The sequence below is a fragment of the Lepidochelys olivacea genome (assembly GCF_965140295.1).
Source record: "Lepidochelys olivacea isolate rLepOli2 genome assembly, chromosome: 3".
In the NCBI taxonomy this organism is placed as follows: Eukaryota; Metazoa; Chordata; order Testudines; family Cheloniidae; genus Lepidochelys; species Lepidochelys olivacea.
The window spans coordinates 147,295,478-147,312,359 of NC_140413.1; the positions used below are offsets into that span (position 1 = coordinate 147,295,478).

At 40.6% G+C, this 16,882-nt stretch overlaps 1 protein-coding gene across 1 annotated transcript in view; it reads left to right on the forward strand.

The window, feature by feature from the left end:
* The window catches only part of BIRC6 (baculoviral IAP repeat containing 6), a gene marked incomplete at its 5' end in the record, with an annotated part of 315,285 nt that overhangs the window by 13,489 nt on the left and 284,914 nt on the right, over positions 1-16,882 (forward strand). Inside the window, 7 exon segments of the mRNA XM_084624643.1 lie at positions 3,847-4,028; positions 6,877-7,014; positions 10,224-10,417; positions 12,552-12,663; positions 14,176-14,258; positions 15,918-16,140; positions 16,225-16,385. Coding sequence (XP_084480769.1) covers positions 3,847-4,028; positions 6,877-7,014; positions 10,224-10,417; positions 12,552-12,663; positions 14,176-14,258; positions 15,918-16,140; positions 16,225-16,385 — 1,093 coding nt within the window.

Here is a 16,882-nt window from a genome sequence, read left to right on the forward strand (position 1 = left end):
AATTCTAGGAACTGAAAGTAGGCTAGTTTTCCTGTTTGTAAACATTAAACAGAGTCCAAGTGGCAATCATAAATATCCTTGTAGAGTTTTTTGGTGATCATCCTTTGACAGCAAAAGCTTTTCTGCAAAAGTAAATTGAAGGAATCCAAATATAAAGGAAACAGTCTCTTGATAATCTCATAGAAAAAGTCTCTAGCCCAGACTATTTTATTAAACTAAAAGACTCTAGTACAGAGGTGTGCAAACTATGGCTCGCAGGCCACATGCAGCCCGTGGGGCTGTTCCCCCTCCCCTGCAGCCATGCTGCCGCGTGGGCAGCACTCTGGGCAGTTGGATGGGGAGGAGGTTTGGGGCGGTCAGGGGATGGGGAGCAGGAGCAGGGGTTGTATGATAGGGGGCGGTCAGATGGGTGGGGGGTTCTGAGGGGGGCAGTCAAGGGGTGGGAAATGGGAGGGGGGTGAATGGGGGCAGGGGCCAGGCTGTTTGGGGAGGCACAGCCAGTGGTGAGCTAGAACCGGTTGTTAAATTTAAAGTCCTTTTAGAACCACTACAACCAGTTCTAAAAAGGCTTCTAAGTTTAACAACTGGTCAAACGTGGCGCCTTAGGCGCCGACTCCATGGGTGCTCCAGGGCTGGAGCACCCATGGGGAAAATTTGGTGGGTGCAGAGCATCCATCAGCAGCTCCAAGCCCAGCCTCCGCTCTACCTCTGCCCCTGAACGCGGCCCCCCAGCTCTGCTTCCTGCAAATCAGCTGTTTGCGTGGGAAGCCGGGGAGGGCTGAGAAGCAGAGCGGGGTGGCATGTTCAGGGGGGGGGCGGGGGCGTGAGGAGGGCCGCCCGTGCTGCAGCAGGTAACCCGGGGGGCACGCAGGGGAACTGCTCCCCGCCCCAGCTCACCTCTGCCTCCCTGGGCCTGAGCACAAAGCCACCGCCTGCTTCTCAGCTCTTCCTGGCTTCCCGCACTAAAAGCTGATTTGCAGGTAGCCGGGGGGGGGGGGGGGGTGTGGAGAAGTAGGGCGGGGCAGCATGTTCAGGGGAGGAGGCGGAGCGGAGGTGAGCTGGGGCCAGGAGCTGCTGGTGGGGGCTCTGCACCCACCAAATTTTCCCCATGGGGCTCCAGCCCCGGAGCACCCACAGAGTTGGTGCCTAAGGCACCACTTTTGATGTGATCAGTGGGGGGAGTGGCTGCTCCCCCCTCCCCCCCAGCTACGCTACCCCACCCCTAGGAGCCAGAGGGACCTGCTGGATGCTTCCCGGGAGCTGCCCCAGGTAAGCACCGCTGGGACTCCCCACCTCGCCCCCCGGCAGGACCCTCTGGCTCTTAGGGGCGAGTGGGCATCCACTGCGGTGGCCCACAAGACCCTCCTACCCTGTTCTGGGGGCAGTCAGGGGAGGAGCGTGGAGGGGGCAGGGGTTCCGGGGGGGGCATCAAGGAACGCTGGGGGTTGGATGAGGCAGGGGTCCCGGGGGGCAGGGGCGGGCCACAACCCCCTCGTGGGGTGAGGAGGGAACCAGTTAAGTTTTTGGCGGCTCATCCCTGGGCACAGCCTTCCCTACCCGGCCCTCCACACAGTTTGCACCCCAATGTGGCCATCGGGCCAAAAAGTTTGCCCACCCCTGCTCTAGTACTATATAGTACATGTTAGTCTATGGAGGAGACAACTATATTTGCAGTTTATGGCATAATTTTGAAGATGTCAAATACTTGTCAATTTTGAACATGATAAATGATTTTCAATGAGTCCTTGAGACAATGAATTATAAGCTTAAATAAGTGGAATTTACATTTTAATACTTTTGCTACTGTCCGTAGAAATGAGTTTTTTCTATAGAATGATTTATTTTCTTTGGCTGCAGTTGTATTTGTCCATAGACATTTCTCTCTGAGGAACTCAAGCATGTTGTTAAGAGTATAGTTTGCAAATGTTTGATTTTCCATTTAAAGTGTCCTCTCCTTTTTAGGTCAGCTAGAACTAAGGCTTTATAACTCCTATATGATTCAGTGCTTCCTGAGGTGGGGCACATGCCCCTCTCAGCAAGGATCTGCAAAGGCAGTACTTTGACTGACAAACTTCTCTAAGGAAACCAGGGAGTGTAGGGGTCCTTGATACCAAAATTTTAGTGGATGAGGGCACCAGTCACAACTATTTCAGACTATGTATGACTTCAGAACTGTAGGTTTTATGTAGATCACTTGGCGTTTGAGGGAGAAACCATAGGTGCGAAGGTGAAGCCATAGTCAGATTATAAATAGAAGGGTAGTTTTCAGCAGGGCTTTTGAGCGGAGCCCGGAGCTGGAGCGTGGAGCAGCAGGTTTTTGCCTGGAGCAGAGCCGGAGTACAGCTCCAAAGCCCTAGTTTTCAGGTTAGTAATGGATTAGCTCATTTATTATTTGGAGGAGGAAGTATACAGGAGGTTCTGAAGTTGTGGTGGATGACCGTTACTGAAAACTCTGGAGGACTGTGAGATATTTAAAATTAATCTGAAGTGTAAGAAGATGGGGGCAATATACGTTACCTTGCATAAATGTAAAATGATACGTATTGGTAAAAATAATTGAAACTACTCAGAAGTTGATGGGATCTGGACTATCAAGTTCTGCTGAGGCTGAATGGCTTCTAATTGTTCTGTTACACATGAAAAGAGAGCGCTGTAGAGATGGCAGTTTTACTGTCTTGCACACCTTTGTTGTTGAAATGTCTTTAAATGTTTTAGAAGTGGTACGTTTAAGTCCTCATTTGAAATTTTTCCTCTCTTGGAAGAAAATATCAGGATGACTATACATGAGTACAGATTATGGTATCTTGTCTAACTGGGACTAATTAGATTGGCTTTAGTCCCTTGCCTTTCCTTCTAGATGGAAAGGAGGGGGTCAGGAAGGGGTCCCCCCTACTGTATTTTTTGTCTCCTTCCTCTAACGCATCAGGGATGGCCACAGCTGGAGATGGGACATTGAGGACCAGGTCTCTGAGGGGGCATGGAGCATTCTCTCTCATGTGCTTAGCTGGCTGGTTCTTGCTCAAAATCTAACTGATCACCATATGTGGGGTCAGGAAGGAAATTTCCCCCAGGTCAGGCTGGCAGTGACTGTGGGTTTTTTTTTTTCCACCTTTCTCTGCAGCATGGACTGTAGGTCACTAGTTAGGATTTTCTGGGTGTATCTCAATTAATTCCCTGCCATTGCAGGGGCCTCAGGCATTGGTGCACCTATTCTGTGCCTGTGGAACATAATAGTGTAGTCTCCTGTGTGCAGTCATATTTTGGTTGTTCAGTTTGGTGTACAGGTGCTGGGTTTTGTTGGTGAAGTGTGATATACAAGAGGTTAGACTAGTGATCTGGTGGTCCCCTTTGGCCTTGGAGAGGCTTCACCCATCTCCGCAGTACTGAGCAGCTGTTGGGTTTTTAGCTTGATCTATCTGTTCACTATACAGCTTAATTCCTACTATTAACTTGACCTGCAGTTAAGAAGAGGTACTCATCATCTTAAAGGAATGAATGCAAACTGTTTGCCACATACATGCAAAACTAAACTAAGACTTTTACTGAAAGTCGGACTTGATTGACTGCTTTTACTATAGCTCTTAAAATGGTCATAGATAATTGTTTGGCAAGAATACATGAACAATGTCATTAATCTTAAAGTGACTTTTGCCAGAAGGCACAATAGCCTTCAAGATATCTGATCATATAACTATTAAAAAAACTAGTCCTGGACTGCCCCTTCAACATTAAAAAATTAGCTAAATAATCAGTAAGTTATCTCATGTCCCAAAAAACATTTGACTGGATTGTGATAAATAATTCTACTTCTTTTAATAGCATTTTCTTCTGTATTTTCCCATGCAGCTAAACCAGGTGGACGGGTGAAATGTCAATATATTTCTGCTGTGGATAAAGTTATCTTTGTGGATGATTATGCAGTTGGATGTAGGAAAGACCTCAATGGCATCTTGCTGCTAGACACAGCTCTGCAAACACCTGTTTCAAAGCAAGATGATGTGGTTCAACTTGAATTGCCGGTTACAGAGGTAAGTTCTAAATTGTTAGTATATACTGACTCTACACTAGAGATAATGAAACTGTCCTGAGTTGTTAATTTAATATTAAAGGATTGTATGCCTAATGGGATCATGTAAATCACCATAAAGCAGTAATTACCCTCCACCAGAACTTGATGGGGTATAGTCCAAGCTAAAATCTGGGAACAAAAAGGGCACATAGCCAGTCCTGCTTCTGCTATCCAGCTGAGGCATTTCAGAAGAGAAACCTGTCCACCAATCACTAGACAATGGGACTCATTTCCTGCTCTGTTGTAGTCAACCAAGCAGCAGCTCCTGCTACCCGTTCCAGAAACCACTGCCCAGACTATGGAGCCCTTAGATCATGTGCCTTCTAGGATTTCAAAAACAAGGAAAGAGGGATGAATGGCTAACATGTTGCCTCCATTAATCAACTAATTTTTCCCTACCTGAGAGGTGGTTGTAAACACCACCTGGTAATTGCATATCACTTGAAGGAAGCTTGCCCATCTAGCTCATGATGGAAGTATGATTCCTGGGGTCTTGTCTAGACTAGGAGTTAAGGTGTGATGTTTGCATGTTAGCTAACCTATTTTAAGAGAGTCCATTGTAGACAATGCAGTGTACTTCTAACATATACTAAGCTGGTTGAGGAAAGCCAGACTCTTGCAAAATATGTTAGCACATGTTAGATAACATGTTAACATAAGACCATAATTTTTACTCAGGAAAAAGCCCATGCTGATAGTTAGCTCTGAAAAGAGCTTTCCAAGTCTTCAGGCTTACCGCTACCATTGCCAATTATATGCAGCTTATATGCCTTCTGGGTGACTACAAAAGGTTGGCGGGTGTCAAGGCCACATATGAGGACTCTAACTAGCCCAACACACTTACTTTCCTGGGTTCTGCTTGTTTGCTGTGTCACCTATGATGTGATACAAACAGTATTCAGTTCCATGGCCATGTCAGTTTCAGCAAGAAGATCCCTGTACCTAAAACAGTGGGTAGTGGATACTTTTCTTTGGTCTGGATAGTGACTCTTCTCTTTAAAGACTATTGTCTGGGAAGGAATTGGAGATCAGGAGGAACAGCTTCAGGTAGTCTAGGGCCTTATTGCCAGGAAAAAAGCAGGGAATGCTATTTTAATGCAACAACAGTCTGGTATAGTTACCTTTCATTATTAGAGGTGGTAACACCATCCCCCGAGAGTCCCAGGAAATTTTAAACAGGTGTTCCGAAGAGTGCACTGGATCAGGTGGAAGAGTCCCTTCATCCATGCCTGGCTCCGTATTCCATTGTTGTCCAAGACTTTCACCAGTCTCGCACTCTACATTTATTAACTTTTGGTATGATACGTCTACAAATCAGGTTCTATATCTTGTACCCATCTCTAATAGGCATGTGACAACATTATGAGGCTTTCTGCTCTTTCTTTTCTCCCAAATATTCTTTCTCTAAACTCATCATTGTGATGAGTTTAGAGAAATACACTAAGTTTTCGTCTCCTGAAGGATTCAGGAAGTGTGAGGAGCCATGCGGATTTTAATTTGCTCTTCCTCTGAGGAGCAGCCTTAGCTTGGGAGACTCTTATTGGTTTGCTTCCGTTGTCTACTGCTCTATGGGGAGTGAAAACAATGTACATAATAATGGTTGGTAGGCAGCAACTCAGGAGTCACCCCAGGTGGGTGGCACAGTGTGTGCCATTGGGAACGAGTGCGCCTTTTAAATGATCATCTTCAGTTACCTACCAGCCTGCAAGCTAGCACATGGCATTGGGAAGTATATTTGTTTTTCCCAATTCCAAACTATGAAAGATCTGACAAAATCGCTTCCTCAGAAGGTGGCCTGTTAGCATACTGTAGGAATTGTGCAATGTGCTTTGCAAATAAAAATACATTTCCTGCCTCTGATATCTGGAAACCTAGTTGTAGACCTGCAGGTAACAATGGTGAGAACTAGGAGCAAGGGAGAATGAGATAAAATAAGGTTATGCTGTTCAAATTTGTGTGCATTTCTTGGTGGTATTGCTACTCTTAAAATATTGCAATGTTAATCATGAGCAGTCTTTCTAGCATATTGTTTTGAGCCTCATATTGCCCAGCACTTTGTCTATTTCTTCTCAAAATATCATTGATTTTTTTTTGTTACTAATTTACCCTTCCGTCTCCAAATTAGCAGTTCAGTTTGTCACTGATCTCAAAGGCTAAAGAAGCTTCTATGGCTGTAAAGGCACATAGTTGCCTGCTCTTGGCTGCTGCCTTTTGCACTTCTGATTCAAGCTTGGGGGGTGATGGTGAATATGGCTGGAGATCCAGGTGATAGGACTGGTGTGATTGAGCTAGTCTTCAAAAACTTTCCACTTTGGGTGCGCCATGTTGCTGTAATTATTTTTGTGGCTAGTCCGCCACATGTTGTTAGTCTTCAGTCATACTTCCTCAGGCAGCTTGCAACTGGTTACTTCCAGCAAAAGCTTTACTGTAGAGATTTATCCATGGAATGGGCTGCTAAGGAAAAGTGACTGGGATCAGGTTGCTAATCATTGCTCATCTTTAGTTTTCATCAGAATACATAATGCATCATGTAAGTTGTCATTTGGATCTGATTTTAGTGTGACCTTAGAATCAAGTGAAATACACATTTGCTATCTCATTCTTATCTCGAGTTATTTGGGACATTCAGCACACAGCAGTTTATTTAAAAAAAAAAAGTACAGAAATAACCGTATATGCCACCTGGATCACTTCTTAAAATCTTTGCGGAAGTCAATCTAGCTGCTGAATCCATCAGGTCTTAAATTTTCCAGGATAGTAGCTTCTGTGTCTAGACACTAATTTTGTTTCTTTCCACATGTTTTTAGGCTCAGCAACTGTTATGTGCTTGCATAGAGAAGGTAGATGTCTCCAGCACAGAGGGATATGACTTGTTCATCACACAACTGAAAGACGGCTTAAAAAATACCTCACATGAGACAGCAGCAAACCATAAAGTTGCAAAGGTGAAGAAAGTGTCTCCAAAATTCTCTAACACTTTTTTCTTTTTTTCTTTAAAAAAAAAAAAAGTTCATTTCCATTGTATGTTTTAAGGGTTTTGTAGGTCATTTTTGAATTGCTATATGAATTGAGTTCAAGAATTCTTGGTAACATTAATTTAACCTCATTGAAAGCCACGATGAATAATGCAGCTAAACATTGGCAACTTTTTCTAGTGTGTGGATATAGAGTATTTCCGGGGGTTAAACATAGCCTTGACCAGTTTTAGTTTATTCATCATTCCTTAGTTCTGTACACATAGTACAGTAACTCCTAACTTAACGTTTTCTCGTTGTTACGTCGCTGATCAGTTAGAGAACACGCTCGTTTAAAGTTACACAATGCTCCCTTATAACGTTGTTTGGTAGCTGTCTGCTTTGTCCACTGCTTGCAGAAAGAGCAGCCCATTGGAGCAAGCTGGTGGGGGCTTGGAACCAGGGTGGACCAGCAGCCCCCTGTCAGCTGCCCTAAGTTCCCTGTGCAGCAGCCGCCCAGGAGGCTATCAATTGCTGGGCAGTTCAGGTATCCCTCCCCCGACTGCCGTGTGCTGCTCCTGCCCTCTGCTTTGGAGCCGCTCCCAGGAGCCTCCTGCTTGCTGTGCAGGGGATGGGGGGGAAGAGGGGTGCTGATGTCAGGGTGTCTGCCTGCCCCCCTGCTCCTGTAACCCATCTCCACAGAACAGGGGGGGACAGGACAGGGCTCAAGATAGAGGGAGCTTCCTGTCACACCTGCTGTCTCAACTTGCTGATCTGCTTAAAAAGGCAGTATACTTAGAGTGGGGTCAGCGTATTTAAAGGGGCAATGCACGTCTCTCTCTCACACACACACACACACACACACACACACACACACACACACCCCCCCCTGCACTGTGTGAGGGTGTGTCACTCACTCATGCACATCCCCCCTTTCTGCACTTTGGAAAGTGGAGGGAGTGGTGCGCTCCAGTGTGATAGAGTGGGTTCATCATCACCTTCAGTTTCCCCAGGGAATATTTTGCAGCCACTGCCATGTTGTGTCTCCTCCCTCCATTTGTGCTGCCTTGTAGAGTGTGAGACTACATTAACAACAATATGTTAACACTTGAGGGCTCAGCTGAGTGCTAGTTCATCGTTTAGGAGCAAGGCATTCCCTGGGAACTATCCCACCCTCTTCCATCCTATAACTTCACCACCTCAACCAAGCTTCACAATCATCATTGCTGTGTACAGTATTAAATTGTTTGTTTTTAAAACTTGCAGTGTGTGTGTATGTGTATACGTATGTAATATAGTCTTTTGTCTGGTGAAAAAAATTTCCCTGAAATATAACCCCACCCATTTACATTAATTCTTATGGGGAAATTGGATTCACTTAACATCATTTCGCTTAATGTAGCATTTTTCAGGAACATAACAACAACATTAAACGAGGAGTTACTGTAAATCTATTCTAATCTAATAGTACAGTTGGTCTGAGCAGCTTCACTAGTCTTCCTAGAATGGCTTACCTTTCCTAACAAGTATAAAATTCGTTCTTTCTGTTCCTGTGAGACATGAGTTTGAATTGTAAACTTCCTTGTCTACAGTGTAACAGGATTTGGCCTAAAAGAAAAAAACCCTCCAATTCCTCAGCAACAAAATGTAATTGAAAACAGTTAACTAACTTTAAAATCTTTGCCTAACTCTTCACATCAACATAAAATAAATATTTATGTAGCATCCATAGGTTAGGCTCTTTACGAGCAGTAAGAAAGACCCCAAAGTTTACAGTCAAAATACAGAACATACAGATAACAGAATGGGTAAAGCAATGCAACACTTTTCAACTTTTAAAATGTAATTTAAATGCTTTTGCCTAAGTTGTTTTGACAAGGGGCTGGTCTGTAGTGTGTTTCACTCTTAATCTGGGGATTTGTGGCCATTAACATGCTATTCTCAGGGATTGACTGGTGGGGCTATTGCTTCAGTATGAAATGCTCTATTGCAGTGATACTCAGACCTCTGTGGTTGAGGAGCCAAATTAACAATCAACATTACCCAAAAGAGCTACAGTAATAGCTGGCTATAGTACTATATATTCATATTAAAACAGAATGACAGGGTAAATATTTGTGTGTGTGTATCCTCACAAGAAATAAGTTAATACTTCAGTGCAAGTTGTTAACTTAATTGTTTAATAACATAGTAAAAAGACCCTGATTGGTTAATTTACACTTAATTGCAAGTATGTGGCGCACACGGCAACTAGGTAAAGTAGCACAAGAGTACATTTAAAAGTGAAGTGTCCAAAGGACCTCTGGACTCTCCTAAAATTGATGCATTTTGAGTAATCTTTGAATTTATGGAAACTCGGTGTACCTGTTAGTTACCTTTGCTGAAATTCATAATAAATCATAATACCAGAAACCATATTGTTTTGCATACCAATTTCCATTTAAAAGTGGACACATGTTTAGTCCTCTAACAACCTTTCTGATTTCTCTGCAAAATGGAATACTGTATGAAATGCTGAAGTTTTGAATAAAGAATGATCTGCCTCTTTAACTTTTTAAAAAAAAAAAGTTTATAAAACGTTTAAATATCAGATCTCTATTTCCAAACTCTTTTCTGAGTAGGCATCAAACTTAACCTCCAAAGACTTGCAAACAAGTGGTTATTTAAAAATCCCCACTAAAACTCTACAGAGCAACGGTATGACTTCAGGACTTTTATTTGTAAAAAAAAAAAAAAAAAAATTTCTTCAGACATTAAAGACACTTCTGATTGAGAACTAAATTGGGATATAAAAAAAGGCTATTAAGTTTTAAGGTATCTCATGTTTTTCCTGCTTTTATAACTCAAATGACTCAACTTTTTTACTATAATTCACCAAAAAAAAAATCTTAATTGAGGCATTTTTAGAGCTCACATTGCTGAATTTGGCCGCCATGTGCAGCATTGAGTGGTATAATCAAATGAGATTACTAACTGTAATAAATGCACTCAGTTTTCATGAGCTGCAGTTTTAAAAAATTGAACAAATGTTTGTGTTGTATTAGTATTCTGATGCTAGCATCAATGACACACTTATTAAACACAAGACTGGACATTAGTATTTCTTGATTCTTGTTTCTGATTTCCAGGTGAAATATTTGTATTGTAATTTCTTGTAATAACTTTTTGAATATCAAATTGAATGTTTTTTCTTAATTCAGTGGGCAACAGTTACGTTCCATCTTCCTCATCATGTATTGAAGTCTGTCGCCAACGCCATTGTAAATGAACTTAAGAAGATAAATCAAAATATTGCTGCCTTACCTGTAGCCTCCTCTGTGATGGATAGGTTATCTTACCTCTTACCCAGTGCGCGACCAGAACTTGGCGTGGGACCTGGTCGATCTGTGGACAGGTATATTAAAAAAATGTTAATGGTGAATTTTACCTTTTGTCTGGATCAAAGTAGATTGTGGATCATTCTGATTTCTTCAATAAGGAGAAATTGGATTTATCCATCTGCGGGAAAAGAAAATGGGGAATTCAGAAACTGGTTAATGTGTAAAGGTTTAGTGTAAATGATTTTTACAAATTTTGGCATTATTAAATAAAACCACTGTTTCTCCAAAGATACTACCTCTGTGGATTTATAACTCCTGGGTGTTACTTCCTTAGTGGAAGACTGGTTGAATTCCCCTACCTCTTAAATTTGTGCCATCCTCTGCAGAGTATAAATGCTTCCTTTCAATCACTTCCTTTTCAGCAGCAAAAGGAGAAAACTGCACTTGTCTTGCTATTGCTTGATCTTTTCCTGATTCCAGCAATACCTTGTTAAGGTTAAGATAATAAATGATACCTGCTTGCTAGTTAGGTTGCTATAGTTGTATATTTTTAGGCCATTGCTTAATAACTTTTGGCATGTTTCTGTACTGATATTTATTTGGAGCAAAGTGTCAAAACCACTTCCTGCAGCACACATATTTTTCCTTAGACTTCTCTGCAAGGTTTAACTTACCCAGGCCCTGCTTTTAATGTTGGATCTCCCAAGTTCACAGCTTGAGTTGATATGACCACAATTTGATGTAGTGGCTGTCGGTGTGTTGTGAGAGTCATTTATGTCTGTTTTGATAGACATCATAACACATACATTCACTCATATACCTAGTATAGACCACCAAACTTAATTCTTATGCACAACAATAGTGCAACACTGTTTTTATACTACAGTGTCCCAAATAAAGAGCTATTTACAGTGTCTTCACTTGGCAGCAGAAAACTCCTTGGACTGATCTTGGAGATGGGGAATAAAACTACCTTGAATTCCCAGTTTCATAATTACTTCTTTCAAGCATGTTAAGCAAAAGGGTACATCTACATTTACAGTACCGACACTGCACACCTATTTAGCATGGGTATAAACAGCAGTGTAGACAATGAGGCACTGCTTAGGTGAGTATAGTGCCCTACATGCCTGAACCCCCAATATGTACCTTACACAGGCTCACTACCTGCCCAAGCAGTGCCTCCAACATCTACACTGATATTGTTAGCAGTATTGTGTTCCACTGCCAGAGCTTTTCCCTGCTGCAGTGAAAGGCTCTGGCAGCAGAATAGACTGTCAGGGGAGAGGCAGTGGGGAGCTGAAACTTTGTTCAGAAGTGCTGTGTTTTCTCACCTGAAACTCTAAAGAATGAGAGGTGATGAGGTGGGGGCATTCCTCTGTTCAACAGCACCAGCTCCCACCATAGTACAATTCTTTTCACCTGCAAAGGTGTCTGGGATATGATGCACTATGGGATGAGATTGGGTCACTTAGTGAGTGGTCCAAAAAGTTTAGGACCACTGTTTTATACAGTTCTCAATCCCCTAAGACCCATGTGTGGAACATACTGAAAAGATAAACAGTTGTGGAAACTAGAAAAGATACAGGCTTCATTACTTTAACATTAATAAAGGTTTATGTAACCTCAGCTGCATAATTCAGAATTTAGCTTACAATGTATTTATGATGTAGCATATTGTCTTACATGGACTTGGCATAATTTCAGTTAAGTTTGCGCTAAAATAATGACCTTTTGGATACAGCAAAGTATGTATCTCCATCTCTGGCATCCTAGTCTGGTTTTGGTAGCAAAGATTATTCAGTGGGATTTTCAGATAGTTGTATGCCTCATTTTTAGGGGTTAGATAGGTTTTGAATATCAGACAAGGAGAATAATTTTGATAGTGTTTAATGCTTATTCTTTTCCATCTGGCTGAAGAGTGCATAGTGGATTACAGTACATTCAAACTTTATTCCTGCATGTGAAATTGATCACGTATTTATTGCCTTATATTTAAATTATTTGAAGAAATTTTCTGAAATCCATTGTTGATAAACCATTCTTTCCCATAGTTTTCCTGATAGTTGCAAAAATGGCTAATTTTAGTTTGATTTTAATTTTATCTGTTTACTGATGGCATTTGCTTTCTTAGATGTTTGTGCAGCCTGTAGTCATTTAATATTCTTCTAAATGACACTTTGGATAACATAAAATGTCTCTTTATAGGTCCTTGATGTATAGTGAGGCTAACAGACGGGAGACATTCACCTCATGGCCTCATGTAGGGTATAGGTGGGCGCAGCCAGATCCCATGGCTCAAGCTGGGTTCTATCATCAGGTAAAAAGATGATGAGTTTTAGATATAAATACATTATTGCCGTATTTTACACTAAAAGAGATACAGAGGAAAGCGTATGAATGCTCTTCAAAGATAAACTTCTCAATGGGTTCCTATCTGTTCGTAGCACAAGATCAGGCAGAAATTCTTAACTCAAGAATTCTGAAGTAACTGAGCCCTTTCTAGCTAGGAGATGTCTCGTGCTTTAAGTGCATTGAGGCTATCCCCAGAATAATTCCAAGGTCAGTTCTTTTTTGACCATGGTCAGTGGAGGATAATGATTTGAGTTCCCATATATGTAGCACTCTTTTTTAAATCTGTATTTCTGACCAAAAATAATTACTCCGATTCTGTTAATCATCAACATTACATTAATTTATTTTCACCTCACTAGATTACTGAACAATTTCTGTGTAACTGAAAGCTTTCTCCTTTATGAAGAGAGAGCTTACATAAGGCAGAAAAAGCAAAAAGTTTGATCTGAATTCTTTGTTCACTAAATTAGACTGACTTAATGGGACTTATTGAAATAACATTTTAAATTGTCCTTAATGTGGTGAAGGTTCAAAACACATCTAGGGCTAGTTGAATAATCAGTTAAATATAATCACAAATCTTTTTCTAATGTTGTTTCCCCATGCTTTTCATTAGCTCCCTTAAGTTTCTAGCACTTTCTTATAGATAGCCTTCACTATGTAAATCCATATATGGTACAGTAGGTCTTTTAGTTTATTGTAAGGCTAGCTTACATCCACTGAAATCAGCATTATTTGCCAACTGCTAAGCCTGTTAAATGCATTTAAAAGGTGAGCCTTTTTTGCAAGGCAGCCTAAAAATAACTAGTGATACTTAGTAAAGAATTTTTTTTGTTAGACCCTACATGCTTGCTAGCAATTTTCAACCAAGAACAAATGCAGTATCATGAGAAATATCAGAGTTGCATTTAAATGTTTCCTAGATATACTGTACTTTAATGACTTGGGGAACAAAGGGAAAAATGCTAAGTATGGATGTTAAGCTCTTGTATGAGAGACAAAATGGAATGGAATATTTGCACTCTAACAGATTAGCAGATAGTTTAGCATTCTTCAATCTTTTAGGTGGTATTTAAAAATTTGCAGATATGTTAACAAAATCTGAGCATTATTTATCAGCTGTTTTGTATCATACAGTTGTGTGACTTTTTTCAACAAAAATTACTTAAAGTAATTACTCTTCTTTCTTGTTTGAGACCTCTGATATTCCTTCATCTCCAGTGGCTTGGCCAGAGAAGTTTTCAGTGCTCCGTCTGTCTTTTACGTAGTAGCGTAGTGTTGTACTTTTTCAACTTAAAATACTGCCTCTTGCTGTCTAAACTTATGTGCAGCATATGGATGTAATGCTTAAATCTTGCTGTCAGAAATAAAGTATACAGTATATAAAAAAAAGAATAAAATAATTAGTTAAATTGTTTCTTTTAAAACTGATATGTTGACATCATTGATGCACAGCTACTTCCTTCTCTTTTTATAGCCTGCTTCATCAGGAGATGACAGAGCCATGTGTTTTACCTGCAGTGTGTGTTTGGTATGCTGGGAGCCTACAGATGAACCTTGGTGAGTCTAAGGCCTGGTCTACACTGCGCGGGGATCAATCTAAGTTACTCAACTTCAGCTACGTGAATAACGTAGCTGAAGTTGACATACTTAGATCTACTTACCGCGGTGTCTTCACTGCAGTAGGTCGATTGTTGACTCTCCCCCGTCGACTCCACCTACGTTTCTCGCTCCAGTGAAGTACCGGAGTCGACTGGAGAGTGCTTGGCGATCGATTTATCGCGTCTTCACTAGATGCGATAAATTGGCCCTTGCTGGCTCGATTGCTCTGGAGGTAAGTGTAGACATGCCCTAAGTGTTTGTGGAATGTGAGACCTATTTTGCTTTCTGTATAATATAAAAATATATTAGGTGAAAAAAATTAAGTGGAGCACTTTGGTAGACATACCTTCCCTGAGTTCTTCTTATGCATTTGTATTTAGAAAGTTTTGAAGCAATGGATTTCCAAAAATACCAGTGTTAAATGCAAACTGTCCTGCCATTTTAAGTAGCACAATATTGCACTACCTATAAAACAGGAAAAGAATGAAACTGCACTTGGTGAAAGCTCTTGGTTTTTCTCTCTCTCTCTCTCTCTCTCTCTCTCTCTCTCTCTCATTTGGAATAATTTTAAATTTTAATGGTCTGTCTTCTGACATGCTAGGTTTACCTAAAATCTCTTCACTTGTAAATACTTGAGTTCAGGATTCTGTTTTAGGTGTGACAGTTGATGAGGTTACTGATATAAAGTGTGAAAAGAGAAACGGATTTGGATCTTACCTCCTTTAAATAAAGGGATCACTAGTTTTCAAATGACTTGTTAAATGTATGCATGAGTGCATTTCTTTACCTGCTTCTAGGTGCCTGATCTAACTTTGTCTTAAATACATGTCTTAAATTGAACATTTGCTAAATTACATTCTGGCTGGCCTGAATTTTTTTTTTTTTTTTAATTTTAGCCCTTTGCTTCTTCTTTACCCCTTTTACTACACTTGATGATTTTCTCTTCTTTGATACTATCCTTCAGGTGTTAGTAAAGAATTATGATTCTTTTCAGTATCTCCACCGACTGCACAAATTTAATTCAGAAATCTTTCACACTTGTCTTACTAGTTTTTTTTTATTTTTATTGGTTAAGACTCTACATATCTCAGTGTCCCTTTCTGTAGGGAGAAATGTAGATCTAAACAGTACTTCACTTATTACTAAAGCTACATTAAAGATGAAGTCTGGTATTACAAGTGATGATACTGTATATACTCTTGAGTTAAATTTTCTCTCTTGTTACAGCATCTTACTGCTTGCTCTTTTGACATTAGTAGCCAGTCGGAGCCCAGCAGTTGTCATGATAACTTCATGGTTATTTCTCTTAATGGTGTATGCAAATCCCCTGCAGTTGGATATGTGGAAGTCCTTTAAGCATTTCATACAATATGGTTATTGAGAAATAACCACAAACTAAGGATCAATAACAGTATGGTATTCTTATACTCTGGTTAAAACAATTTCATTGTATGATTCAACTCTATTACAGGTTGAGATATTACTTCTGCATTATGTATGTAGTGTCTTCACAAACATGGAAATTGATCTTAATAGTTAGTAGAGGGTATTCTAATACAAAATTGCTGCTCTGAGAAGCCAGTGTTTTGATATATATATTTTTTTTAATGCACAAAGGTCTGAACATGAGAGACATTCCCCAAACTGCCCATTTGTCAAAGGTGAGCACACACAGAACGTACCCCTCTCAGTCACACTTGCAACAAGTCCAGCACAGTTTCCCTGCACAGATGGCACTGACAGGATAGCCTGCTTTGGATCAGGAAGCTGCCCTCACTTTCTAGCTGCAGCAACAAAACGAGGAAAGATCTGCATATGGGATGTTTCCAAACTTATGAAGGTACATCTTATTTAAGAATTCAGTAGTAATTGTTTTTTTTGTCAATTTAAATCAATGTACACCTCTACATTTTTATTTGTTCAGGTTCACTTAAAGTTTGAGATCAATGCATATGATCCAGCAATTGTTCAACAGCTTGTGTTGTCAGGAGAACAGAGCTCAGGGGTTGACTCAAGGAGACCAACATTAGCATGGCTAGAAGATTCCTCTAGCTGCTCAGATATACCAAAATTGGAAGGAGACAGGTATGCTAACCTTCCAGATTTAAAAATATCTTTTTAAAATGATCCATCTTGGATAATGTATTAGAAATGCCATTAAACTTATTCACACTTAGTTAGAAAGCAGAAATTCATCATTTGCTTATTCATGGAGATGGGAGTGGAATGTGGAGTGGTGATGCTTATGTACTACTACGTGATGTAAAAATGTCACTGAAGTCCCGTCTGGTGAATGATGATCATTTTTCTTTCAAAGCTTCTGTTTTACCCCAGCTATATTTAAAAATACTTTCCTCATCTGTCTTAATGTGTGCAGTTTTCAACTTGCAGGTAGAAGGGATACATTATCAGAGTTTGCTTGAAATATTGTGATGCAGGAAGCTAGAAATAATGTAGGGGAACTTAAGTGTCAAGAATAGATCTTCATTTTAATCACACGGGATAGTAGTTAAATGCAAGTGTTGTAAAGCTTTTGGAAAGTGTAGTTTCTAATCATTATGCTTTTGAAATCAAGTAAAATT